The following is a 23,344-nucleotide window of genomic DNA, read 5'->3' as shown; positions in this document are numbered from 1 at the left end:
TTACCCAAACCATATTTAGAAACAGCTCAAAATTTCTGTTATTGCCAACACGCATTTGGTATAATAAATGTTATACTATGTAACTTTGTAGTACTGTTCTGGACCATGACCCTTTTTGTCAGTTTTCAACACACTTGGTATTCCCCTTAGCATCATTTTCCAATGTGCTGTGCACAATGACACCAAAAGGGTACACGGGTGCGCTGAAAATAAACAACAGTGTGTAAATACCAATTATTGCATTGTGTTACTTTAACACAGGAAGCCCATTCTAATGCTTGCCGTGTTTGTAATCAGGGACTGATTTAAAAGGAAAAGGGTATTAATGCAGAATGAAAACAGAGTGACTGTTGGCTCAGTGGATTTGAAACAGTCTGTTAAGCTTCCAAGGATGAGGTGGGGACCACACTTAAATGGGTCCAGGGGATTAATAAGCGTTACTATATAAAGAGGATGGAGATTAATAGAGCATTAATCTAAGATAGAAATCCAAGTGTCAAGGTGACAAATGTCTATTTCACACGCGTGGCTGGGGTAAGTAATTACATACAAATGAACTTGTCAGTGGCGGGCGGGTGGCTTTGCGGCAAGAGCACTTGTTCCTGCTCCATTTGGTCTCCCCACAGAGCTACTACCACCTCACGCCTCCTCCCTGAAGGAAGGCAAACCAGTGAGATCGACCTGATCCAAACAGGCAGTTCCATGTACCTGGCACTAAGAATACATTACATCTGAACAAAAGAGAGAGAGAGAGAGAGACAGAAATAGCAGGAGAAGGGCCCGGAGAGGAAATACAGAAATTAAACTGAATTATCGGTTTAATGTAGCCTGGGATCACAAAGGTTCTCATGGGCGTTCCCAGGCTAGGTTTAATGTGAAACTGGATTCAGTTAAAGGCGCAGTCTGTGATCCTAATCCATTACACTTTTGTAGTATTCACAGGAAAGTCTCTCACAGTCCTATAACTGTCCATTTATTGTGTTTGGTCTTATTGTGTAGTTCTGGACTTTAATCCAGTGGTGATCCATATACCTCCACTTCACAGAGTGTTAGATACTCTGCACGTCTAGGAATCACCACGGTAACATAGCGTCCCTCCATCCCATGACACTCAAAGGTCTCAGAGAACCTAGCAGGAATAGAGGAGATCACTGCACACCTGAAAAAAGGATTTGAATACTAATACAGGGTCCATGTGCATAGGTCTACAGTACACTACCATTATTTCAGTAGTCTGTAACAGATTATGTAGAGTAACATACACACACATACAGTAGGCACACACACAACACATACACACACACATACACACACACATACATAAAGTATCTCTTCAGAGGACCATCTGAAATTACTCCTCTACTTTTGCTGCCTCCATCCTTTCTGTATTTGTTGTGCAAAAAAACGTTGTATATGATGGCACTTAAGTCTTAAGTTAGTGAATTGGCTAACAGTGTTAGTTGCGTAGGCTACGTGCATTCTCTCTCCTGCTGATTTGCGTTCAGTAGCCAAGTGCGTAATATTGCAAAAGTTGAAAAAATAAATGTGTTTATTGTAGCCTACAGAAAAGAAATAGCCTACTATCATACTGTCAGTTAACTGGCTACAGTGCAGTGAAGAGTTTGGAGAGTAAAGTTATAGGGCAACTTGAAGTTTTATGAAAATAATTTACAAACCAGAACATAAAGACCATGAAGCTTCTATTTCTTGCAGCTGTTAAAACACCCGCTAGATAGTTTAAATACCCACCAACATTCATTTTTGCAGTACAGATTATTTCTGAAAGTTATGTCTACTAGGCCTAGCCTAGGCTACTGGCTGATTTATCAAACGAGTGCTTTCTTGTTCGTCCTCCGCAAACTACAGGTGTTTCGATAGAGAGCCATTAAATAAGCGATGCTAAGCAATTTCTGTAACACTTTTTGTGATATTCAGCAAATATCTCCTCATTTAATGTAAGTTCCTTCGGACAATAGGCCTATACATTCTACTCTACGTGCAGTTGTACTCAATCTCAGTTGCATCAGTTCTCTAATTTTGAAGGTTCTAAAATATGACGATATGCTTCACTGAATCCTTCTCGTATTCTTTCATTTGTCCAGTTAACTTTTCCATTGAAACTAGCCATTTATGATGGATTACACACTCGACATTCTGAAATGTCCTACACGATCAAGGCCAAATTAAGTTATCATGCAGCCACTGTGTCAGCACAGCAGCATGAGTGCTGACGGTGACGGTGCGTTTCTGATGTCAGATTATTATGTAGGCTAGCCTACTAGACTGTTCTCACGTTGCAGCACTTTACTTATATGAAGTAGCATTAATCAATATGAAGGGCAGAGGGGGATAAATGTTGTCCCCACCGGGGATAAAAATTAGCAGAGGTAGGGATAGGAAAACCAGAGGGGGGGAAATCCTCACCATCCCCCCCTACAAATCGCACCCTGTGCGTATGTGTGTTTGTGCATATGCATGCATACGTACATATGTCTACTGTGTGAGTATGTGTCATACGTATGATTACTGTGAATGTATGTGTGTGCGTGTGTATCTGTTTCTGCACATGTGTGCACATGGAATGGGTTAACATGACCCCTGGAGGCAAACATACGGAAAAAATTGGTCATCCTAGGCCCTACGGTTCTCAAGATATTCACAGAAAACTGTGTCTGCCCTATACCTCCTTTCGGGGGGTCCAGTCCAGCTACAGATCAAAACGAAAAACGACGGTTCCATGCTATCCATGTGGGGTTACATGCCCACCAAGTTTCGTGTACCCCGGTCTTTCAGTGTTCCGGGAATCCTTGTTGGTGTATGGTCACTAAATGTACACATAAATTATTTTAGGCCACCCATGAACGAAAGTTCACAAAACTTGGCATGCATTCGGAAGGTGTCATAATGATCCTACACTTTCAATTTCGTGCAGTTTTGACTATGTCAGCCAGAGATATTGTGATGAAAACACCTAATTTTTTGCTTTTTAATTTTTAACTAGGTGGCGCTATACATGAAATAAGTGGTAATGGGATGGGTTGACATGCCCCCTTAAGACCTACATACACAAAAAAGGTGGACCTCCTAGGCTCAACGGTTCTCGAGATATTCACAGACTGTCTCCGGCCACCTACAGGCCAGTTGGTGTATAGTAACATAAATTAATTTATTGTGTGCCCCCCCATGAACGGAATTCCACGAAACTTGGCGTGCATTCAGAGGGTGTCATAATGATCCTACACTTCCAATTTCGTGCAGTTTTGACTATGTTAGGTCACAGATACCTGCGATTACAACACCTCATTTTTACTTTTTTGTGTTTAACTAGGTGGAGCTATACATGAAATGAGTGGTTATGGAATGGGTTGACATGGCCCCTTGAGATCAACATACAAAAAAAATGGTCCTCCTAAACCCTACGGTTCTCGAGATATTCACAGAAAACTATGTCTGCCCTACCCTCCTTTTGGGGGGTCCAGTCCAGCGGGGGGGCCACAGATCAAAACGAAAAACGATGGTTCCATGCTATCCATGTGGGGTTACATGCCCACCAAGTTTCGTGGTACCCGGTCTTTCAGTGTCGGGAATCCTTGACGGAATTTGGACATGAAAAAAAAAAAAAAAAAAAAAGAAAAAAGAAAAATCTCACTTAAGTTGCGCCGGGCGGTCATAATAATATGTATCATTCCCATGTGTGGAGTGGTGGAGTATGTTGAAGATCTGATTCTTCTGTGTCATCCAATCCTTATCTCGATCATGTGTGAACACCTGTTCATAAACACACCAACACACTAACAAATCAAGTCAAGATGCTGCCATATTGTAATACAACTGTGTCAGATCCTGATCCCATATGCCACTTGACAGACCACAACCTGATATGCATCCTATCTCAAAAAGAAGCATTGAGCATCATCTTTATCACTTTAAATAATAGTTTGCGTATTTTGTCACATGCTTTATATACAACGACAATAATACCATTTGGAGCTGGATATCCATACACCTCAACCTCACAAAGTGTCAAAAGCTTGTTGTGTCCAGGCAAAAAAACATTAAGATATCATCCCTGTACCCCATTATTCCATGTGAAGGTGTGGGATTTGCCAGCTGGGATGGAGGATATGACCACTGCCCTGAAAGTAAAGAGTTATAGTGCTTTATGGGCAGCCGTGGCCTACTGGTTAGTGCTTCGGACTTGTAACCGGAGGGTTGCCGGTTCAAACCCCGACCAGTAGTCACGGCTGAAGTGCCCTTGAGCAAGGCACCTAACCCCTCACTGCTCCCCAAGCGCCGCTGTTGTTGCAGGCAGCTCATCATTATATGACACAGAACACATCTACCCTTACAAAAATGTAATGTTTGCAGCAGATTTGCAGCAAACTTGTGGGTGATTTGTGGGAAAATAAGTTTACTAGAATTACTAGAAAATATTGCTAGAAGTTTGCCAATGTTGGACGCTAAATGCAAAGTTCCAGCAAAGTTCTATAGCAACAATGAGAACTTTGCCACTACTGTCAAATGTGTTCGCCAGTGATTTGCCATCACACTTAACAAAACTAGATGTACCACATAGCGGTACAAAATATGACCGCCGCTCAGTCCTGTACATCCATTCCGCGAAAATAAATCACACTTCAATTTGTCTCCATATTTTACTCCATCCCCCACTCTTGAAACTTTTTTGTGTATGCTTGTTTGGCATGCCTGAGTGTGTGTGTGTGCGGCTGCACAGAAAGTAGCCTACTGGTGCTGAAAAGGTGAATAGATTGTAGAATAGCCAAAGAAGATGTAGCATTGTTATAAAACCTTTAAAATCTCTAAACAATCACAAGTAGGGCAGTTCATCACAGTTCATCCATTGCAACTGGATTGATGAAAGGTCACTTACACCTGTAGGCTACATTGTATTTGGGAAAAGCAAAAGGTATCAGCATAATGTTATTTATTTATTTATTTATTATGTATTTATAAACAAAAACATCTCTGTCAGTTCCATGCCGTTTTCAACAGCTATCAAAAACAAAGGTCATTTTGGATGGATGGATTTTTGTGAATGTTTCTTCTTCTACATAAGATTTTAGTCATCTTTAGTTCATGTAATACTTTATTGTCAATGCACAAATTAAGTAACAGTAGTCTGAAACGTTATTGTTAATGCACAAATTAAGTAACAGTAGTCTGAAACGAAATGCTGTTTTACATCTAACCAGTGGTGCAAATAACTGACATGTCCAAATGGGCCTTGATGAAATGCGTCGCTAGACTGTTCATACACATTTTAACGGGCCAAAGTTGAAGAGCTTTTGTCCGTTATTGTTCGTGCAAATATAGGCTGATTCATGTTCTCTTGCATTGTGTAACTGAGGTCCATGGCTAGTCTGGCTTTCATCAGACCAAGCTCAATCTTTTAAGAAATCAAAAAATAAATAGCGGGCAGATCAGGCTGGGTTCACCCAGCCTAGTCCATAGGCACCCGATATTGTTTAATTTTCCGATTGAGATATACACGCTCTGGCTATTCTAAATGCAAAAATGCATTAGGGAGTTATGGCAAAACTGTAACTAACAAACTAGATCCTAATAGAAAGCTGTTAGCTTCCCTAAGCTACAGGTAGGATTATAAGGTAGGCCTATTTACAACATAAATTGTCAATAGGCTATGCTGGCGACGCAAATAAAATCTCCTTTGGAAACCAATGGTAACTACGACTTACAGTATCAAGCGGACTTAAACTGCCATATCCTGGCGAAAAGTTGTAATAACATTCACGCAGCTCCATGAGTCAAGGAAAGCGCGAATGAAGTAGCCACTTCTAAATGGGACCCACTACACAGTAGCTAGTAGGTGTGTTGCTAAAAGCAGCCATAATGAAATGAAGGTGTCATTGTTTGGATACTTCACACCGCGTGCTTTTTTAATTTCACAGACTACAACTACCAAGCTGTAATCAAAGCACATCGATTCCCCTCACACCCTGCACGCACTTAAAACAAAATAAACAGGCGTCTCAGTCTCACGCATGTATAGGCAAAACTGTATCAGACCGGTGTAACGTTGGTAAATCTTCCATTGCACAGAATGATTTTGTAGCACGTGCAATAAATGACAGTCGAAAGATACAAACAGTGCTGCTATCAATTTGCTTGGTATAACCGCATTTATAGTTTTCTACAAATGCAATCAATCAAATGGGCCTCCATCACTCAACCAACGCTTAACGTAACATTACCTAGGTCCTTATTGATATTACAAGATTAGCATTACCTGCAGTAAAACCAAGCATGTCCGATAAACATCCTCAGATTTATTTCGGCTTCAAGAAGAAATGGGAATTACACTTCATGTGAACATCGTCCTGTCCTTATTAGATGTTCGCTGCGGTAAATTACAGTCCTTGTAGGAAGTGTCCATTGTTTTTCCCCAACCCACTTTTAACTTCCAACAAAATTACGTCTCACTGCAATGATGCGCCATCTAGTGGACAAACGACTACTTATCGCCAATACTGAAAATGCAGCCATGATGATGATGATGAATATTTATTTTGGCTTTCTTTTGATCCTACTGAATTTGTAATTATGTATCAGCCGTTCTAATACCGATAGTATGTGGGTGCCTGTGTGTGTGCATGTTTATATGTGTGCACCGCCATTTACAGGCCAATGAGTGTACAGTCACTAAATGTACACATAACCTAATTTTTTTAGACCCCCCCATGGATGAAATTCTACTAAACTTGGCATACCCCCAGAGAATGCCAGGTCAATCATACACATACAATTTGGTGCAGTTCTGAACATCTTAACTGAAGATAGGAGCGATTAAAGCAGAATAATATTGCATTTTCATTGTTTACCGGGGTAAAAATGAAAATGCAATATTTGCATGCAATAAATGCAGCATTTGTGCAAATCACAAATGAGTGATTATGAGCCAGGTTGATGTGGGCCCTTGAGACCAACATACCATAAAAGAGAACTGTGTCTGCCCACAGAGAACTGTGTCTGCCCTACCCTCCTTCGGGGGTCCAGTCCAGCGGGGGCTGCAGATCAAAACGAAAAATGACGGTTCCATGCTATCCATGTGGGGTACATGCCCACCAAGTTTTGTGTTCCCCGGTCTTTCAGTGTCGGGAATCCTTGTTGGTGTCACGTCACTAAATGTACACATAAGTTATTTTTATTTAGGGCCCCCATTGACCGAAAGTACACAAAACTTGGCATGCATTCGGAGGGTGTCATAATGATCCTACACTTTTAATTTCGTGCAGTTTTGACCTTGTCAGCCAGAGACATTGTGATGAAAACACCTAATTTTTGCTTTTAATTTTTTAACTAGGTGGCTATATACATGAAATAAGTGGTAATGGGATGGGTTGACATGCCCCCTTAAGACCAACATACAAAAAAAGGTGGACCTCCTAGGCCCAACGGTTCTCGAGATATTCACAGAAAACTGTCTCCGGCCACCTACAGGCCAGTTGGTGTATAATAACATAAATTAATTTATTGTGTGGCCCCCCATGAACGGAATTCCACAAAACTTGGCGTGCATACAGAGGGTGTCATAATGATCCTACACTTCCAATTTCGTGCAGTTTTGACTATGTTAGGTCACAGATACCTTCAGTTACACCACCTCATTTTACTTTTTGTGTTTAACTAGGTGGAGCTATACATGAAATGAGTGGTTATGGAATGGGTTGACATGGCCCCTTGAGATCAACATACAAAAAATGGTCCTCCTAAACCCCACGGTTTTCGAGATATTCACAGAAAACTGTGTCTGCCCTACCCTCCTTTTGGGGGTCCAATTCAGCGGGGGGCTACAGATCAAAACGAAAAACGATGGTTCCATGCTATCCATGTGGGGTTACATGTCCACCAAGTTTAGTGTGTACCCTGGTCTTTCAGTGTCCCGGGAATCATTGACGGAAATTTGGGCATGCGAAAAAAGAAAAAAAAAAAAAAAGAGAAAAAATCTTGTATTTTGTCACATGCTTTATATACAACGCAGACAATAATACCATTTGGAGCTGGATATCCATACACCTCAACCTCACAAAGTGTCAAAAGCTTGTTGTGTCCAGGCAAAACATTAAGATATCATCCCTGTACCCCATTATTCCATGTGAAGGTGTGGATTTGCCAGCTGGGATGGAGGATATGACCACTGCCCTGAAAGTAAAGAGTTATAGTGCTTTATGGGCAGCCGTGGCCTACTGGTTAGTGCTTTGGACTTGTAACCGGAGGGTTGCGGTTCAAACCCGACCAGTAGTCGCGGCTGAAGTGCCCTTGAGCAAGGCACCTAACCCCTCACTGCTCCCCTCCGCGCTGTTGTTGCAGGCAGCTCATCATTATATGACACAGAACACATCTACCCTTACAAAAATGTAATGTTTGCAGATTTGCAGCAAACTTGTGGGTGATTTATTGGGAAAATAAGTTTACTAGAATTACTAGAAAATATTGCTAGAAGTTTGCCAATGTTGGACTAAATGCAAAGTTCCAGCAAAGTTCTATAGCAACAATGAGAACTTTGCCACTACTGTCAAATGTGTTCGCCAGTGATTTGCCATCACACTTAACAAAACTAGATGTACCACATAGCGGTACAAAATATGACCCCGCTCAGTCCTGTACATCCATTCATGAAAAATAAATCACACTTCAATTTGTCTCCATATTTTACTCCATCCCCACTCTTGAAACTTTTGTGTATGCTTGTTTGGCATGCCTGAGTGTGTGTGTGGCTGCACAGAAAGTAGCCTACTGGTGCTGAAAAGGTGAATAGATTGTAGAATAGCCAAAGAAGATGTAGCATTGTTATAAAACCTTTAAAATCTCTAAACAATCACAAGTAGGGCAGTTCATCACAGTTCATCCATTGCAACTGGATTGATGAAAGGTCACTTACACCTGTAGGCTACATTGTATTTGGGAAAAGCAAAAGGTATCAGCATAATGTTATTTATTTATTTATTTATTATGTATTTATAAACAAAAACATCTCTGTCAGTTCCATGCCGTTTTCAACAGCTATCAAAAAAACAAAGGTCATTTTTTGGATGGATGGATTTTTTTGTGAATGTTTCTTCTTCTACATAAGATTTTAGTCATCTTTAGTTCATGTAATACTTTATTGTCAATGCACAAATTAAGTAACAGTAGTCTGAAACGTTATTGTTAATGCACAAATTAAGTAACAGTAGTCTGAAACGAAATGCTGTTTTACATCTAACCAGTGGTGCAAATAACTGACATGTCCAAATGGGCCTTGATGAAATGCATTAAGCTAGACTGTTCATACACATTTTAACGGGCCAAAGTTGAAGAGCTTTTTGTCCGTTATTGTTCGTGCAAATATAGGCTGATTCATGTTCTCTTGCATTGTGTAACTGAGGTCCATGGCTAGTCTGGCTTTCATCAGACCAAGCTCAATCTTTTAAGAAATCAAAAATAAATAGCGGGCAGATCAGGCTGGGTTCACCAGCCTAGTCCATAGGCACCCGATATTGTTTAATTTTCCGATTGAGATATACACGCTCTGGCTATTCTAAATGCAAAAATGCATTAGGGGAGTTATGGCAAAACTGTAACTAACAAACTAGATCCTAATAGAAAGCTGTTAGCTTCCCTAAGCTACAGGTAGGATTATAAGGTAGGCCTATTTACAACATAAATTGTCAATAGGCTATGCTGGCGACGCATAAATAAAATCTCCTTTGGAAACCAATGGCTTACGACTTACAGTATCAAGCGGACTTAAACTGCCATATCGTTTTGAAAAGTTATAATAACATTCACTTAGCTCCATGAGTCAAGGAAGCCTTGAATGAAGTAGCCACTTCTAAATGGGACCCACTACACAGTAGCTAGTAGGTGTGTTGCTAAAAGCAGCCATAATGAAATGAAGGTGTCATTGTTTGGATACTTCACACACACGTGCTTTTTAATTTCTGAACTACAACTACCAAGCTGTAATCAAAGCACATGATTCCCCTCTCACACCCTGCACGCACTTAAAACAAAATAAACAGGCGTCTCAGTCTCGCATGTATAGGCAAAACTGTATCAGACCCGATTGTAACGTTGGTAAATCTTCCATTGCACAGAATGATTTTGTATACGTGCAATAAATGACAGTCGAAAGATACAAACAGTGCTGCTATCAATTTGCTTGGTATAACCGCATTTATAGTTTTCTACAAATGCAATCAATCAAATGGGCCTCCATCACTCAACCAACCTTCTTGGTAACATTACCTAGGTCCTTATTGATATTACAAGATTAGCGTACCTGCAGTAAAACCAAGCATGTCCGATAAACATCCTCAGATTTATTTAGGCTTCAAGAAGAAATGGGAATTACACTTCATGTGAACATCGTCCTGTCCTTATTAGATGTTAAGCTGCGGTAAATTACAGTCCTTGTAGGAAGTGTCCATTGTTTTCCCCAACCCACTTTTAACTTCCAACAAAATTACGTCTCACTGCAATGATCGCCATCTAGTGGACAAAGCGACTACTTATCGCCAATACTGAAAATGCAGCCATGATGATGATGATGAATATTTATTTTGGCTTTCTTTTGATCCTACTGAATTTGTAATTATGTATCGGCCGTTCTAATACCCGATAGTATGTGGGTGCCTGTGTGTGTGCATGTTTATATGTGTGCACCGCCATTTACAGACCAATGAGTGTACAGTCACTAAATGTACACATAACCCTAATTTTTAGACCCCCATGGATGAAATTCTACTAAACTTGGCATACCCCCAGAGAATGCCAGGTCAATCATACACATACAATTTGGTGCAGTTCTGAACATCTTAACTGAAGATAGGAGCGATTAAAAGCAGAATAATATTGCATTTTCATTGTTTACCAGGTTGATGTGGGGGTACCATAAAAAATGAAAATGCAATATTTGCATGCAATAAATGCAGCATTTGTGCAAATCACAAATGAGTGATTATGAGCCAGGTTGATGTGGGCCCTTGAGACCAACATACCATAAAGAGAACTGTGTCTGCCCACAGAGAACTGTGTCTGCCTACTACCCTCCTTTGGGGTCCAGTCCAGCGGGGGCTGCAGATCAAAACGAAAAATGGCGGTTCCATGCTATCCATGTGGGGTACATGCCCACCAAGTTTGTGTTCCCGGTCTTTCAGTGTCGGGAATCCTTGTTGGTGTACGTCACTAAATGTACACATAAGTTATTTTATTGTAGGGCCCCCATTGACCGAAAGTACACAAAACTTGGCATGCATTCGGAGGGTGTCATAATGATCCTACACTTTTAATTTCGTGCAGTTTTGACCTTGTCAGCCAGAGACATTGTGATGAAAACACCTAATTTTTTGCTTTTTTAATTTTTAACTAGGTGGCGCTATACATGAAATAAGTGGTAATGGGATGGGTTGACATGCCCCTTAAGACCAACATACAAAAAAAGGTGGACCTCCTAGGCCCCTACGGTTCTCGAGATATTCACAGAAAACTGTCTCCGGCCACCTACAGGCCAGTTGGTGTATAATAACATAAATTAATTTATTGTGTGGCCCCCCATGAACGGAATTCCACAAAACTTGGCGTGCATACAGAGGGTGTCATAATGATCCTACACTTCCAATTTCGTGCAGTTTTGACTATGTTAGGTCACAGATACCTTCAGTTACACCACCTCATTTTTACTTTTTGTGTTTAACTAGGTGGCTATACATGAAATGAGTGGTTATGGAATGGGTTGACATGGCCCCTTGAGATCAGCGGTTCACGGTTTTTGAGATATTCACAGAAAACTGTGTCTGCCCTACCCTCCTTTCGGGGGTCCAATTCAGCGGGGGCTACAGATCAAAGCGAAAAGCGATGGTTCCATGCTATCCATGTGGGGTTACATGTCCACCAAGTTTCGTGTACCCTGGTCTTTCAGTGTCCGGGAATCATTGGCGGAAATTTGGGCATGCGAAAAAAAAAAAAAAAATGACTAAACCTATATGACCGCCGCTTCGCTGCGCGGCGGTCATAATAATGACAAACTTCCAGTGAACTTGGCGACAAATCTAATTTGTATATGACATTGCTGCAAATTTACTGCAATATTGCCAAAAGTTAAGATAGATAGATAGCTATTTATTGATCCTCAAGGGGAAATTCAAGAACCGCAACTGTTTGCCAGAACAGCAACTGTTTGCCAGAACTGTTAACCGCAACTGTTTGCCAGAAACCTAATTTGCATGTGAAAATATGACCTATGACCTTGTTGCAAATTTGTGGGAAATGTTTGCCAGAAACCTGCCATTTCTGTAAGACAAATTATTTCTATGAATGATTGATTGACAGATGAATTTATTAATTGATTATTTCGATTTCGAGTGGACTTCTGCAACATGTTGTATATGGGGCAAGGGTTTACAGCATTATACCTAAAACAAAGACAGACAAAAAAATCCCTTAAAACCATGAATATTTCTCACACATTCACCTAACAAAACAACCCAGTGTCATAGAGTGGTATCAGGGGAAAGAAGTTGAAAAGTAAACAATATTGATTATCTCAATAGCTTTTCAACACTCTGTCACCTTTAATCATTTAACTGAGCCATTTTGAAACTCACAATGGATTGTTATTGCCATTTTCCAGCAGGGAGTTGCCGATACGAATCTCAGCTCCGTTGTCTCTCAGGCCAGATGTCTCCTCTGTTGGTGATGACGACAGAGGTGATTATGTACGGGCTCAAAAGATCAACCCTCCACCAGGGATTCGTTTGTCTATCAGTAGCAGTGCAGGATCCATGAAAAAAATGTGGGTCACGATTTCCATCTATGGCATTGTGGGAATCACTGTGCGCTGACCATGGGTTTTCAATTAGGTCTGATTGTGTGGCTTTTCCATACAATGCCAAATTTTTAGCTGTAAAGAAAAATATTTTTACATTCACATCACTTAAACAGCAAGATAGTACCATTGTATAGTCTTGGATAAAGGAAGTCAGGATGCCACAATTTAAAACGCTTTTATAAACCACCTGCAACACATGCACAGTGGTCATATAGCCGACCCATGTACTGTACATGAAAGGCACCTGTACCCATGACACTTGGCGTGCTTGTAGCCCCACTAGGCTGATAAGGCCCATAGGAGTTCTAGACCCGGGGGCCACCCTCCCTTCACACTGGGAGTCAGGAAGGTGCACATTTCACATTTACAGTACGTGATACCTTAACCTTTACATATATAGTGTGTATGTGTGTGTATATATCATTTTGCAATACTAGTATACATGTATAGAATTTTGCAATACTTTGCTATAATAGTCACAAAAATGATAAAACAATGACTTGTTTGTATTTATGTGAAACAGTGTGATAAATATCACAAATATCACGACTATCAAAGTTTGTCGATAATCAAGAAAAGTGTCTCCATTCTAGGAAGAAAAAGTTATGTTTAGCAGTAATCAGAGAAATATGCACATTATGAAAAGTTAGACTAAAATAAACACATTACTCTTCATAAAACTAGATGTACCGCATAGCGGTACAAAATATGACCGCCGCTCAGTCCTGTACATCCGTTCCGCGAAAATAAATCACACTTCAATTTGTCTCCATATTTTACTCCATCCCCACTCTTGAAACTTTTGTGTATGCTTGTTTGGCATGCCTGAGTGTGTGTAAATGGCTGCACAGAAAGTACCCTACTGGTGCTGAAAAGGTGAATAGATTGTAGAATAGCCAAAGAAGATGTAGAATTGTTATAAAACCTTTAAAATCTCTAAACAATCACAAGTAGGGCAGTTCATCACAGTTCATCCATTGCAACTGGATTGATGAAAGGTCACTTACACCTGTAGGCTACATTGTATTTGGGAAAAGCAAAAGGTATCAGCATAATGTTATTTTTTTTTTTTTTTTTTTTTATGTATTTATAAACAAAACATCTCTGTCAGTTCCATGCCGTTTTCAACAGCTATCAAAAACAAAGGTAATTTTTGGATGGATGGATTTTTGTGAATGTTTCTTCTTCTACATAAGATTTTAGTCATCTTTAGTTCATGTAATACTTTATTGTCAATGCACAAATTAAGTAACAGTAGTCTGAAAGCGTTATTGTTAATGCACAAATTAAGTAACAGTAGCCTAGTCTGAAACGAAGTGCTGTTTTACATCTAACCAGTGGTGCAAATAACTGACATGTCCAAATGGGCCTTGATGAAATGCGCCGCTAGACTGTTCATACACATTTTAACGGGCCAAAGTTGAAGAGCTTTTGTCCGTTATTGTTAGTGCAAATATAGGCTGATTCATGTTCCCTTGCATTGTTTAACGGAGGTCCATGGCTAGTCTGGCTTTCATCAGACCAAGCTCAATCTTTTAAGAAATCAAAAATAAATAGCGTGCAGATCAGGCTGGGTTCACCCAGCCTAGTCCATAGGCACCGATATTGTTTAATTTTCGATTGAGATATACACGCTCTGGCTATTCTAAATGCAAAAATGCATCAGGGAGTTATGACAAAGCGGTAACTAACAAACTAGATCCTAATAGAAAGTTGTTAGCTTCCCTAAGCTACAGGTAGGATTATAAGGTAGGCCTATTGACAACATAAATTGTCAATAGGCTATGCTAAGCGACACAAATAAAATCTCCTTTGGAAACCAATGGCTTACGCCTTACAGTATCAAGCGGACTTAAACTGTCATATCGTGGCGAAAAGTTGTAATAACATTCACGCAGCTCCATGAGTCAAGGAAAGCATAAAATGAAGTAGCCACTTCTAAATGGGACCTACTACACAGTAGCTTAAGGTGTTTTGCTAAAACAGCCATAATGAAATGAAGGTGTCATTGTTTGGATACTTCACACACGCGTGCTTTTTAATTTCACAGACTACAACTACCAAGCTGTAATCAAAGCACATCGATTCCCCTCTCACACCCCTGCACGCACTTAAAACAAAATAAACAGCGTCTCAGTCTCCGCATGTATAGGCAAAACTGCATCAGACGGTGTAGCGTTGGTAAATCTTCCATTGCACAGAATGATTTTGTAGCACGTGCAATAAATGACAGTCGAAAGATACAAACAGTGCTGCTATACATTTGCTTGGTATAACCGCATTTATAGTTTTCTACAAATGCAATAAATCAAATGCCTCCATCACTCAACCAACGCTAACGGTAACATTACCTAGGTCCTTATTGATATTACAAGATTAACATTACCTGCAGTAAAAACCAAGCATGTCCGATAAACATCCTCAGATTTATTTCGGCTTCAAGAAGAAATGGGAATTACACTTCATGTGAACATCGTCCTATCCTTATTAGATGTTCGCTGCGGTAAATTACAGTCCTTGTATGAAGCGTCCATTGTTTTTTCCAACCCCTTTTAACTTCCAACAAAATTACGTCTCACTGCAACGATCGCCATCTAGTGGACAAAGCGACTACTTCGCCAATACTGAAAATGCAGCCATGATGATGATGATGAATATTTATTTTGGCTTTCTTTTTAATCCTACTGATTTTCATTTTTTACCGGGGGGCAAATCACAAATGAGTGATTATGAGCCAGGTTTATGTGGGCCCTTGAGACCAACATACCATAAAAGATTCACAGAGAATTGTGTCTGCCCTACCCTCCTTTCGGGGGTCCAGTCCAGCGGGGGCTGCAGATGAAAACTAAAAAATGGCGGTTCCATGCTATCCATATGGGGTACATGCTCACCAAGTTTTGTGTACCCGGTCTTTCAGTGTCGGGAATCCTTGTTGGTGTACGTCACTAAATGTACACATAAATTATTTTATTGTAAGGCCCCCATGAACGAAAGTACACAAAACTTGGCATGCATTCAGAGGGTGTCATAATGATCCTACACTTTTAATTTTGTGCAGTTTTGACCTTGTCAGCCAGAGATATTGAGATGAAAACACCTAATTTTATGCTTTTTAATTTTTAACTAGGTGGCGCTATACATGAAATAAGTGGTAATGGGATGGGTTGACATGCCCCTTAAGACCAACATACAAAAAAAAGGTGGACCTCCTAGGCCCTACGGTTCTCGAGATATTCACAGAAAACTGTCTCCGGCCACCTACAGGCCAGTTGGTGTATAGTAACATAAATTAATTTATTGTGTGGCCCCCCATGAACGGAATTCCACAAAACTTGGCGTGCATACAGAGGGTGTCATAATGATCCTACACTTCCAATTTCGTGCAGTTTTGACTATGTTAGGTCACAGATACCTTCAATTACACCACCTCATTTTTACTTTTTGTGTTTAACTAGGTGGCGCTATACATGAAATGAGTGGTTATGGAATGCGTTGACATGGCCCCTTGAGATCAACATACAAAAAAATAATGGTCCTCCTAAACCTTACGGTTCTCGAGATATTCACAGAAAACTGTGTCTGCCCTACCCTCCTTTCGGGGGGTGCAGTCCAGCGTGGGGGCTACAGATCAAAACGAAAAACGATGGTTCCATGCTATCCATATGGGGTTACATGCCCACCAAGTTTTGTCTACCCGGTCTTTCAGTGTCCCGGGAATCATTGACGGAAATTTGGACATGCGAAAAAAAAAAAAAAAAAGATCTGACTAAACCTATATGACCGCCGCTTCGCTGCGCGGCGGTCATAATTATCTTTACAAAATAAGAATTGAAAAAGTAAAATGTCATCACGCTTTCCACTCTGCTGCTATGGAGTGCTTTGTACATTACAATTATAAGTACCTGTATACGTTATACCGCTTACTATACGGCTACTTGCCTAAACGAAAAAAATAAACTCCATGATATGTCTACCAGCATAATCTTAAGAGATATTGTACCATTTTAAAAAAAATGGTAGTGTTGTCCACAACAATACAAAGATTTGAATTAAGAAAGTGAGAGGTTTTGAGAGGTTTTCCCTCCTGTGTGCTGTTTGTCTCCGGTTAGCCAGTTAGCTATTCTAATGAGGGTACAATAAGGAAATAATTTGTTTTTAGTTGACACACCTACACACACGTGCATGTACACACACACACACACACACACACACACACACACACACACACACACACACACACACACACACACACACACACACGTGCATGTACACACACACACACACACACCCTTAGACCCCAGCACAATTTCAATCTAACTAAAATTAAAATACTCAATTGATTGTGATCTTTTTCCTATTGCAAAATAGGGGCCTTGTCCCCTAAATCAGTGCCTGGCAGGCCTGTGTGTTAATTTACTCTACTGATCAGGCTAGCTCGAAAATGAGGTTGCAAACAGGAAGTATGCAGCAAAAAAATATACTACTCAAGTTCTGCCATGCTCAAGGCCCTCAGCAACAGTTTGACCTTGTCTCTCATTTAGGAAAGCCAGAGTAGATCACACTCCCATTACCATCAACGGAGCATTTTGTTTTGTTGACAGCTTCAGATTTCTAGGCATAAACATCTCAGACACTCTAACATCGTCATTGAACTCCAAGTGCACCCTCAAGAAGGCACAACTTTATTTTCTGAGGCGTCTTAAAAAGTTTGGCCTAAGTACCAGAGCACTTGTGAATTTCTACCGATGCACCATTGAGAACATTCTTTCTTTTTGCATCACAGTGTGGTACGGGAGCACAACCTCCCATGACTGTAAACAATTGCAAAGAATTGTCAAGTCAGCAACCAGGATTACTGACGCTGATCTACCTGATCTCCACGACATTTACACTTCCCGCTGCAAAAGCTGATTGTATTATTAGAGACCCCAATCATCCCACTCATGCTCTGTTCTCTCCCCTACCATCCGGGAGATGTTACCATAGCATTAAATCCAGCACCACCCGTCTCAGAATAAGGTTATTGATATCTTATCAACAATGCTTATCAGTAGCTTGAAAATATTGAAATGTCAAAACAGGAAACACAGCAAAACGAAAAGGATAATAGTAGTCGATCGAAGTTCATCAACAGTTTGACCTTGTCTTCAGTTAATCAGTTGGCTATTCTGATAAGGGTAGCCTACAATAAGGAAACAACTTATTTGTAACAGTTGTTCAAATGCCCCGACACACACACAATGGACTACATTGTACAGTTCAACTTCAATGTCATACACACACACACACCCTCACAAACATGCACCCACACATACAAACACACATACACACAAACACACACACACACACACACAAGCACACACAAACACACAAAAAAACCTAACTTACATGTAGGCACATACACTCAATAAACACACACAGAAGCACACATATACACAAAAACAACCACACACTCTGCACACACTCAATTACAAACACAAAAAAGGAAAAAATGTGCTGGACTGGGCGGTGGTCATATTTTGTACCGCTCTGCGGTACATCTAGTTGGGTCCCTGCCTGCAGTTTTGTGTTATTTGTCTATATTTCATTTTAAAGTTTGACAAGGCAGTTTGGACAAATTTGGACATCATGGCAGCAGTGGAGGAGTGGGGAAGGAGACCAGGGCCACAGCAAGGGAAAATAGTAAGAACCGGTTCGTGATGGGGGTGACCACAAATTATATATGTAGACATTACATAAACAGGACCTGTTGTTATTTAGAAACATTTTATTTTTGTTTTAATTTTTAACACCATCTTAAAATTCATTCCACCTTAACAACGTGGTTTTGCAACGGGAAAATATAATACAACGCCAGATTAAAGAGAGTAAAATGAAAAATACAGATATAGTCATTATTTAGCTGCAGAATTCAATATAAAAAATGTTTTATATACATACAATTTACATAATATCCAGGTGTATACCCAGATATCATTTAGAAAAAAGGTAGTGTTGTCCAAAACAATACATACATTTCAAAATTGAGAAAGTTGAGAGGTTTTGAGAGGTTTTCCATCCTGTGTGCTGTTTCACTGGACTTAGTCCAGTGGTGATCCATATACCTCCACTTCACAGAGTATTAGATACTCTGTACGTCCAGGAATCACCACGGTAACATAGCGTCCCTCCATCCCATGACATTCAAAGGTCTCAGAGAATCCAGCAGGAATAGAGGAGATCACTGCACATCTGGAAATGAAAACAGGATTTGAACACTAATACTAATACAGGGTCCATGTGCATAGGTCTACAGTACACTATACCATTATTAAAGTATCTCTTCAGAGCACAATAACAAGGACAGTATTAAATTTAGGGACATTGGTCACAATGCACTGTAGTATCTATGTCATATACATTTGTCAAGAAATTGAGAGACCATTTTTACCTGGGGTTGTTGATACCATTCTGCTCCAAAGAATTTCCTATTCGTATTTCAGCCCCATTCAGTCTACTGGGAATGTTATCCACAGTGTTGGTGATTACCACAGAGAAGACTTTATGATTTTGGAGCAAATCCACTCTCCACCAAGGGTTGAGATGAGCTTCTGTGTGAGTACAGGAACCATGACCATCTATGCCGTCACGATTCCCATCAATGGCATTGTTTGCAAATCCATTTCCATAAAGATCTGACTGCGTTGCTTTCCCTTTTAAAGCCACATTCTCACCTGCATGGAGCCAATGAAAGAAAACTAAATTAGCAACTGCAAAATAATACGTATCATTCTCATGTGTAGAGTGGTGGAGTTTGTTGAAGATCTGATTTTCTTCTGTCATCCAATCCTTATCTCGATCATTTGTTAACACCTGTTCATATACTAACGCACCAACACACTAACAAATCAAGACAAGATGCCGCTATATTGTAATACAATTGTGTCAGATCCTGAACCATATGTCACTTGACAGACCACAGCCTGATATGCATCCTATCTCAAATAAGAAGCATTGAGCATCATCTTTATCACTTTAAAAAATAGTTTGTGTATTTTATCACATGCTTTATTTACAACGACGATGCTTACCATTTGGAGCTGGATATCCATACACCTCAACCTCACAAAGTGTCAAAAGCTTGTTGTGCCCAGGCAAAACAACATTAAGATATCGTCCCAGTACCCCATTATCCCATGTGAAGCTGAGGGATCTGCCAGCTGGGATGGAGGATATGACCCCTGCCCTGAAAGTAAAGAGTTATAGTGCTTTATGTTGATACTGTATGTCTCATAATCAACATCATTATATGAAAAAGAACACATCTACCCTACATGGGGCAAGGGTTTACAGCATTATACCTAAAACAAACACAGACAAAAAATCCTTTAAAATCATGAATATTTCTCACACATTCAACTAACAAACCCACCCAGCATCATAGAGTGGTATCAGAGGAAGGAAGTTTAAGTAAACAATATTCATTATCTCAATAGCTTTTCAACACTCCCTGTCACCTTAAATAAATTAACTGAGCTATTTTGAAACTCACAGTGGATTGTTATTGCCATTGTCCAGCTGGGAGTTGCCGATACGAATCTCAGCTCCGTTGAGTCTCTCAGGGCAGCAGTCTCCTCTGTTGGTGATGACGACAGAGGTGATTATGTACGGGCTGAAAAGATCAACCCTCCACCAGGGATTCGTTTGTCTATCAGTAGCAGTGCAGGATCCATGATGAAAATGTGGGTCACGATTTCCATCTATGGCATTGTGGGCATCACTGTACCCTGACCATGGGTTTTCAACTAGGTCTGATTGTGTGGCCCTTCCATACAATGCCAAATTTTTAGCTGTAAAGAAAAAACTATTTTACATTCTCATCACTTAAACAGCAAGATTGTATCATTTTATATTCTTGGATTAAGGAAGTCAGCATGCCACAGTTTAAAACACTTTTATAAACCACCTGCAACACATGCACAGTGTGGCCATATAGCCGACCCATGTACATGAAAGGCACCTGTACACATGACACTTGGTGTGCTTGTAGCCCCACTAGGCTGATAAGGCCCATCGGAGTTCTAGACCCGGGGGCCACCCTCCCTTCACACTGGGAGTCAGGAAGGTGCACATTTCACATTCACGTAATACCTTAACTTTTACATACATAGTGTGTATGTGTGTGTATATATAATTTTGCAATACTAGTATAAAAGTTTAGCAATTTTGCAATACTTTGCTATAATAGTCACAAAATGACTTGTTTGTATTTATTTGAAACAGTGATAAATACACTATCAAAGTTTGGGATTGTTTACCTTGAGGTAGTGCCAGAACTGTGAATCCTGACACATGAAGAGCGATAATCAAGAAAAGTGTCTCCATTCTGGGATGAAAAAGTTATTAGTTATTATTTTAGCAGTAATTAGAGAAATATGCACATTACTGTATGACAAGTTAGTCTAAAATAAACGCATTGCTCTTCATAACATTATCAAAATAAGAATGGAAAAAGTATAATGTCATCACGCTTTCCCCTCTGCTGCTAAGGAGTGTTGTGTACATTACAATTATAAGTGCTCTGTAGATGGACATGATGGAAATACTCTCCTTCTTACCTTGATATGTTGTACTTTGTTTTTTGAAATACACGTACTTGTATCTCTCTGAAGAAATGAAATGTATCTCATAGCTTTCTGGCCATATATATACCACTGCTCACAACAGTGTTTTTTCTCCTTAACTCCTTAGGAGTTATCTTATCAGTATCTTATAAACAATGATTATCACTAGCTTGAAAATGTTTGTCCGAAACAGGAAACATGTACATCAATAATAATATCTAAGTCACGAGGACCTCATCAACCATTCTAATGAAGGTACAATAAGGAAATAACTTTCTGGCAGTTGTTCAAATGCACAGACACAGACACACACACAAACTCTCTCTCTCTCTCTCTCTCTCTCTCTCTCTCTCTCTCTCTCTCTCTCTCTCTCTCTTTCACACACACACACAGTACACACACTCTCTCTCTCACACACACACACCAGGCATATGCTTATGGAGGGGAGGGTTGGGTGGTTGTTTAGGCTGAAAAGCGGAGAAGTCTCACAGCAGAGTGCCAGGTGTCTGCATGTGTATACACACACACACACACACACAGACACACACACACACACACTGCATTTTTGTGTTATGTGTCTGAATTTCATTTTATGGTTTGACAAGGCAGTTTGGACAGATTTGGACATCATGGCAGTTAGGAAATGGGCTACATTGTAGGCCTACAGTTCAACTTCTCATAAGATTGTTTGTTGAATAGAACACAGTTCCAGGTAAAACAACAATGCTTAGACCCCAATAAATACTTGTTCAACTGCAGATTTCATCCATTGGGTCATTAGGTGAGATACTCAAAAGAATGCAACCGAGCCATAAACAACTCCAGCCAGAATTAATGTTGTTCAGTGCTGCATATGACGTGACGATATGTCTGCCATGTGTTCTGTTAAGAATAAGCAAGATGGCCCTAGATTATCCCTGGGGTGCATTTCTAGAAAGAGTTTGCTACCTTCCGTTGTAATCTTTGGAGTTAGAAATGTTGTTCTTGGATTTGGTGTTTGTTGTTTCTTTGCTGTTGGTGTGAATGCTCAATCGCAAATATGGGTGGAAAGTTTGGTGGTTAGATCTATTGGTCGAGAGTAGTCGATGTTGCGTCATTCATGGATATTTTGCGGTTGTCAACGTTTTGACTTGATTGACCCTCCATGTTCATACCTGAACACCCTTCAACAGAGTATTTCACTTATCATTACATTTTAAATTTACATTCATTCATCTTTGAGTGCAGGGGTGGACCAACAGAGTTGGATCGTGTTCAGACACAGCTGTGTCTACAACATCCACTCATTCACGCTTGCACCTGAGCACACAGAAACACAGGTTGTGTATTTTTAATAATTTTTATTTATGATTAGTTCTGTCAATGTTCTAGTAAATGTACAGGACTATTTTTACCATCAACGTATAGCCTGACGTCAATAACACTGCAGTGTTTGAACTAAGGAACAACCATCAAACAACAGCGCTTTCTAGAAACAGGCCAAAAATAGCTTCATACCATGGTGGTTTAGTAACCATGCAGCTAACTTTTGTAGAAATGGACCCCTGGGCATTATCCCACTTACTGAGAGAAAGGTAACCGATTAACTGATTGAGTTGAAAGTCTTGTTAGAATTGGATTTCTGCCTGCAGTTTTGTGTTACAGTATGTGTCTGAATTTCATTGTATGGTTTGACAAGGCAGTTTGGACAGATTTGGACATCATGGCAGCAGTGGAGAAGTGGGGAATGAGACCAGGGCCACAGCAAGCGTTTGGAAAATAGTGAGGACCGGTTGGGGTTGGGGGTGACCACAAATTATGTATGTAGACACTATACACAAGACCTGCTGTTATTTACAAAGTCACTCCACGTCAACAGGGTGGTTTTGCAATGGAAAAGCTCTAATACAAT

At 40.2% G+C, this 23,344-nt stretch overlaps 2 protein-coding genes across 2 annotated transcripts; both read right to left on the bottom strand.

Moving 5' to 3' along the window:
- Window positions 1-440: 440 nt before the first annotated feature.
- LOC125306504 (fucolectin-like) lies at window positions 441-13,104 on the bottom strand. Its single transcript, XM_048261919.1, is given in 7 exon segments — window positions 441-476; window positions 1,033-1,129; window positions 3,650-3,768; window positions 3,968-4,136; window positions 12,627-12,686; window positions 12,688-12,922; window positions 13,101-13,104. Coding segments are annotated over 7 exon segments (720 nt in total).
- A 5,589-nt stretch (window positions 13,105-18,693) lies between these two features.
- Window positions 18,694-21,183, bottom strand: LOC125306503. The gene is made up of 6 exons (XM_048261918.1): window positions 21,148-21,183; window positions 20,839-20,939; window positions 20,382-20,693; window positions 19,921-20,075; window positions 19,281-19,563; window positions 18,694-19,081 (listed from the first exon to the last, which is right to left on the bottom strand). Exons 1-6 carry the CDS (start codon window positions 21,181-21,183, stop codon window positions 18,931-18,933), a joined length of 1,038 nt encoding a protein of 345 aa, XP_048117875.1. The 3' UTR covers window positions 18,694-18,930.
- Between the last annotated feature and the right edge of the window lie 2,161 nt (window positions 21,184-23,344).

Source organism: Alosa alosa, chromosome 13 (assembly GCF_017589495.1).
Source record: "Alosa alosa isolate M-15738 ecotype Scorff River chromosome 13, AALO_Geno_1.1, whole genome shotgun sequence".
NCBI lineage: Eukaryota > Metazoa > Chordata > Actinopteri > Clupeiformes > Clupeidae > Alosa > Alosa alosa.
Note: the sequence above shows the minus strand (reverse complement) of the source record. Positions and strands in the feature narration are given on the sequence as shown.

What these genes read in the sequence shown, in the direction of transcription:
- LOC125306503 (XM_048261918.1), bottom strand. Translation starts at nt 21,183, where the DNA reads ATGTGTCAGGATTCACAGTTCTGGCACTACCTCAAG. An exon ending in AGTTCTGGCACTACCTCAAG is followed by an intron (nt 20,940 to 21,147) that starts GTAAACAATCCC and finishes CCTGACTCCCAG; the next exon opens with TGTGAAGGGAGGGTGGCCCC. An exon ending in AATGGTATCAACAACCCCAG is followed by an intron (nt 19,082 to 19,280) that starts GTAAAAATGGTC and finishes TTTCATTTCCAG; the next exon opens with ATGTGCAGTGATCTCCTCTA.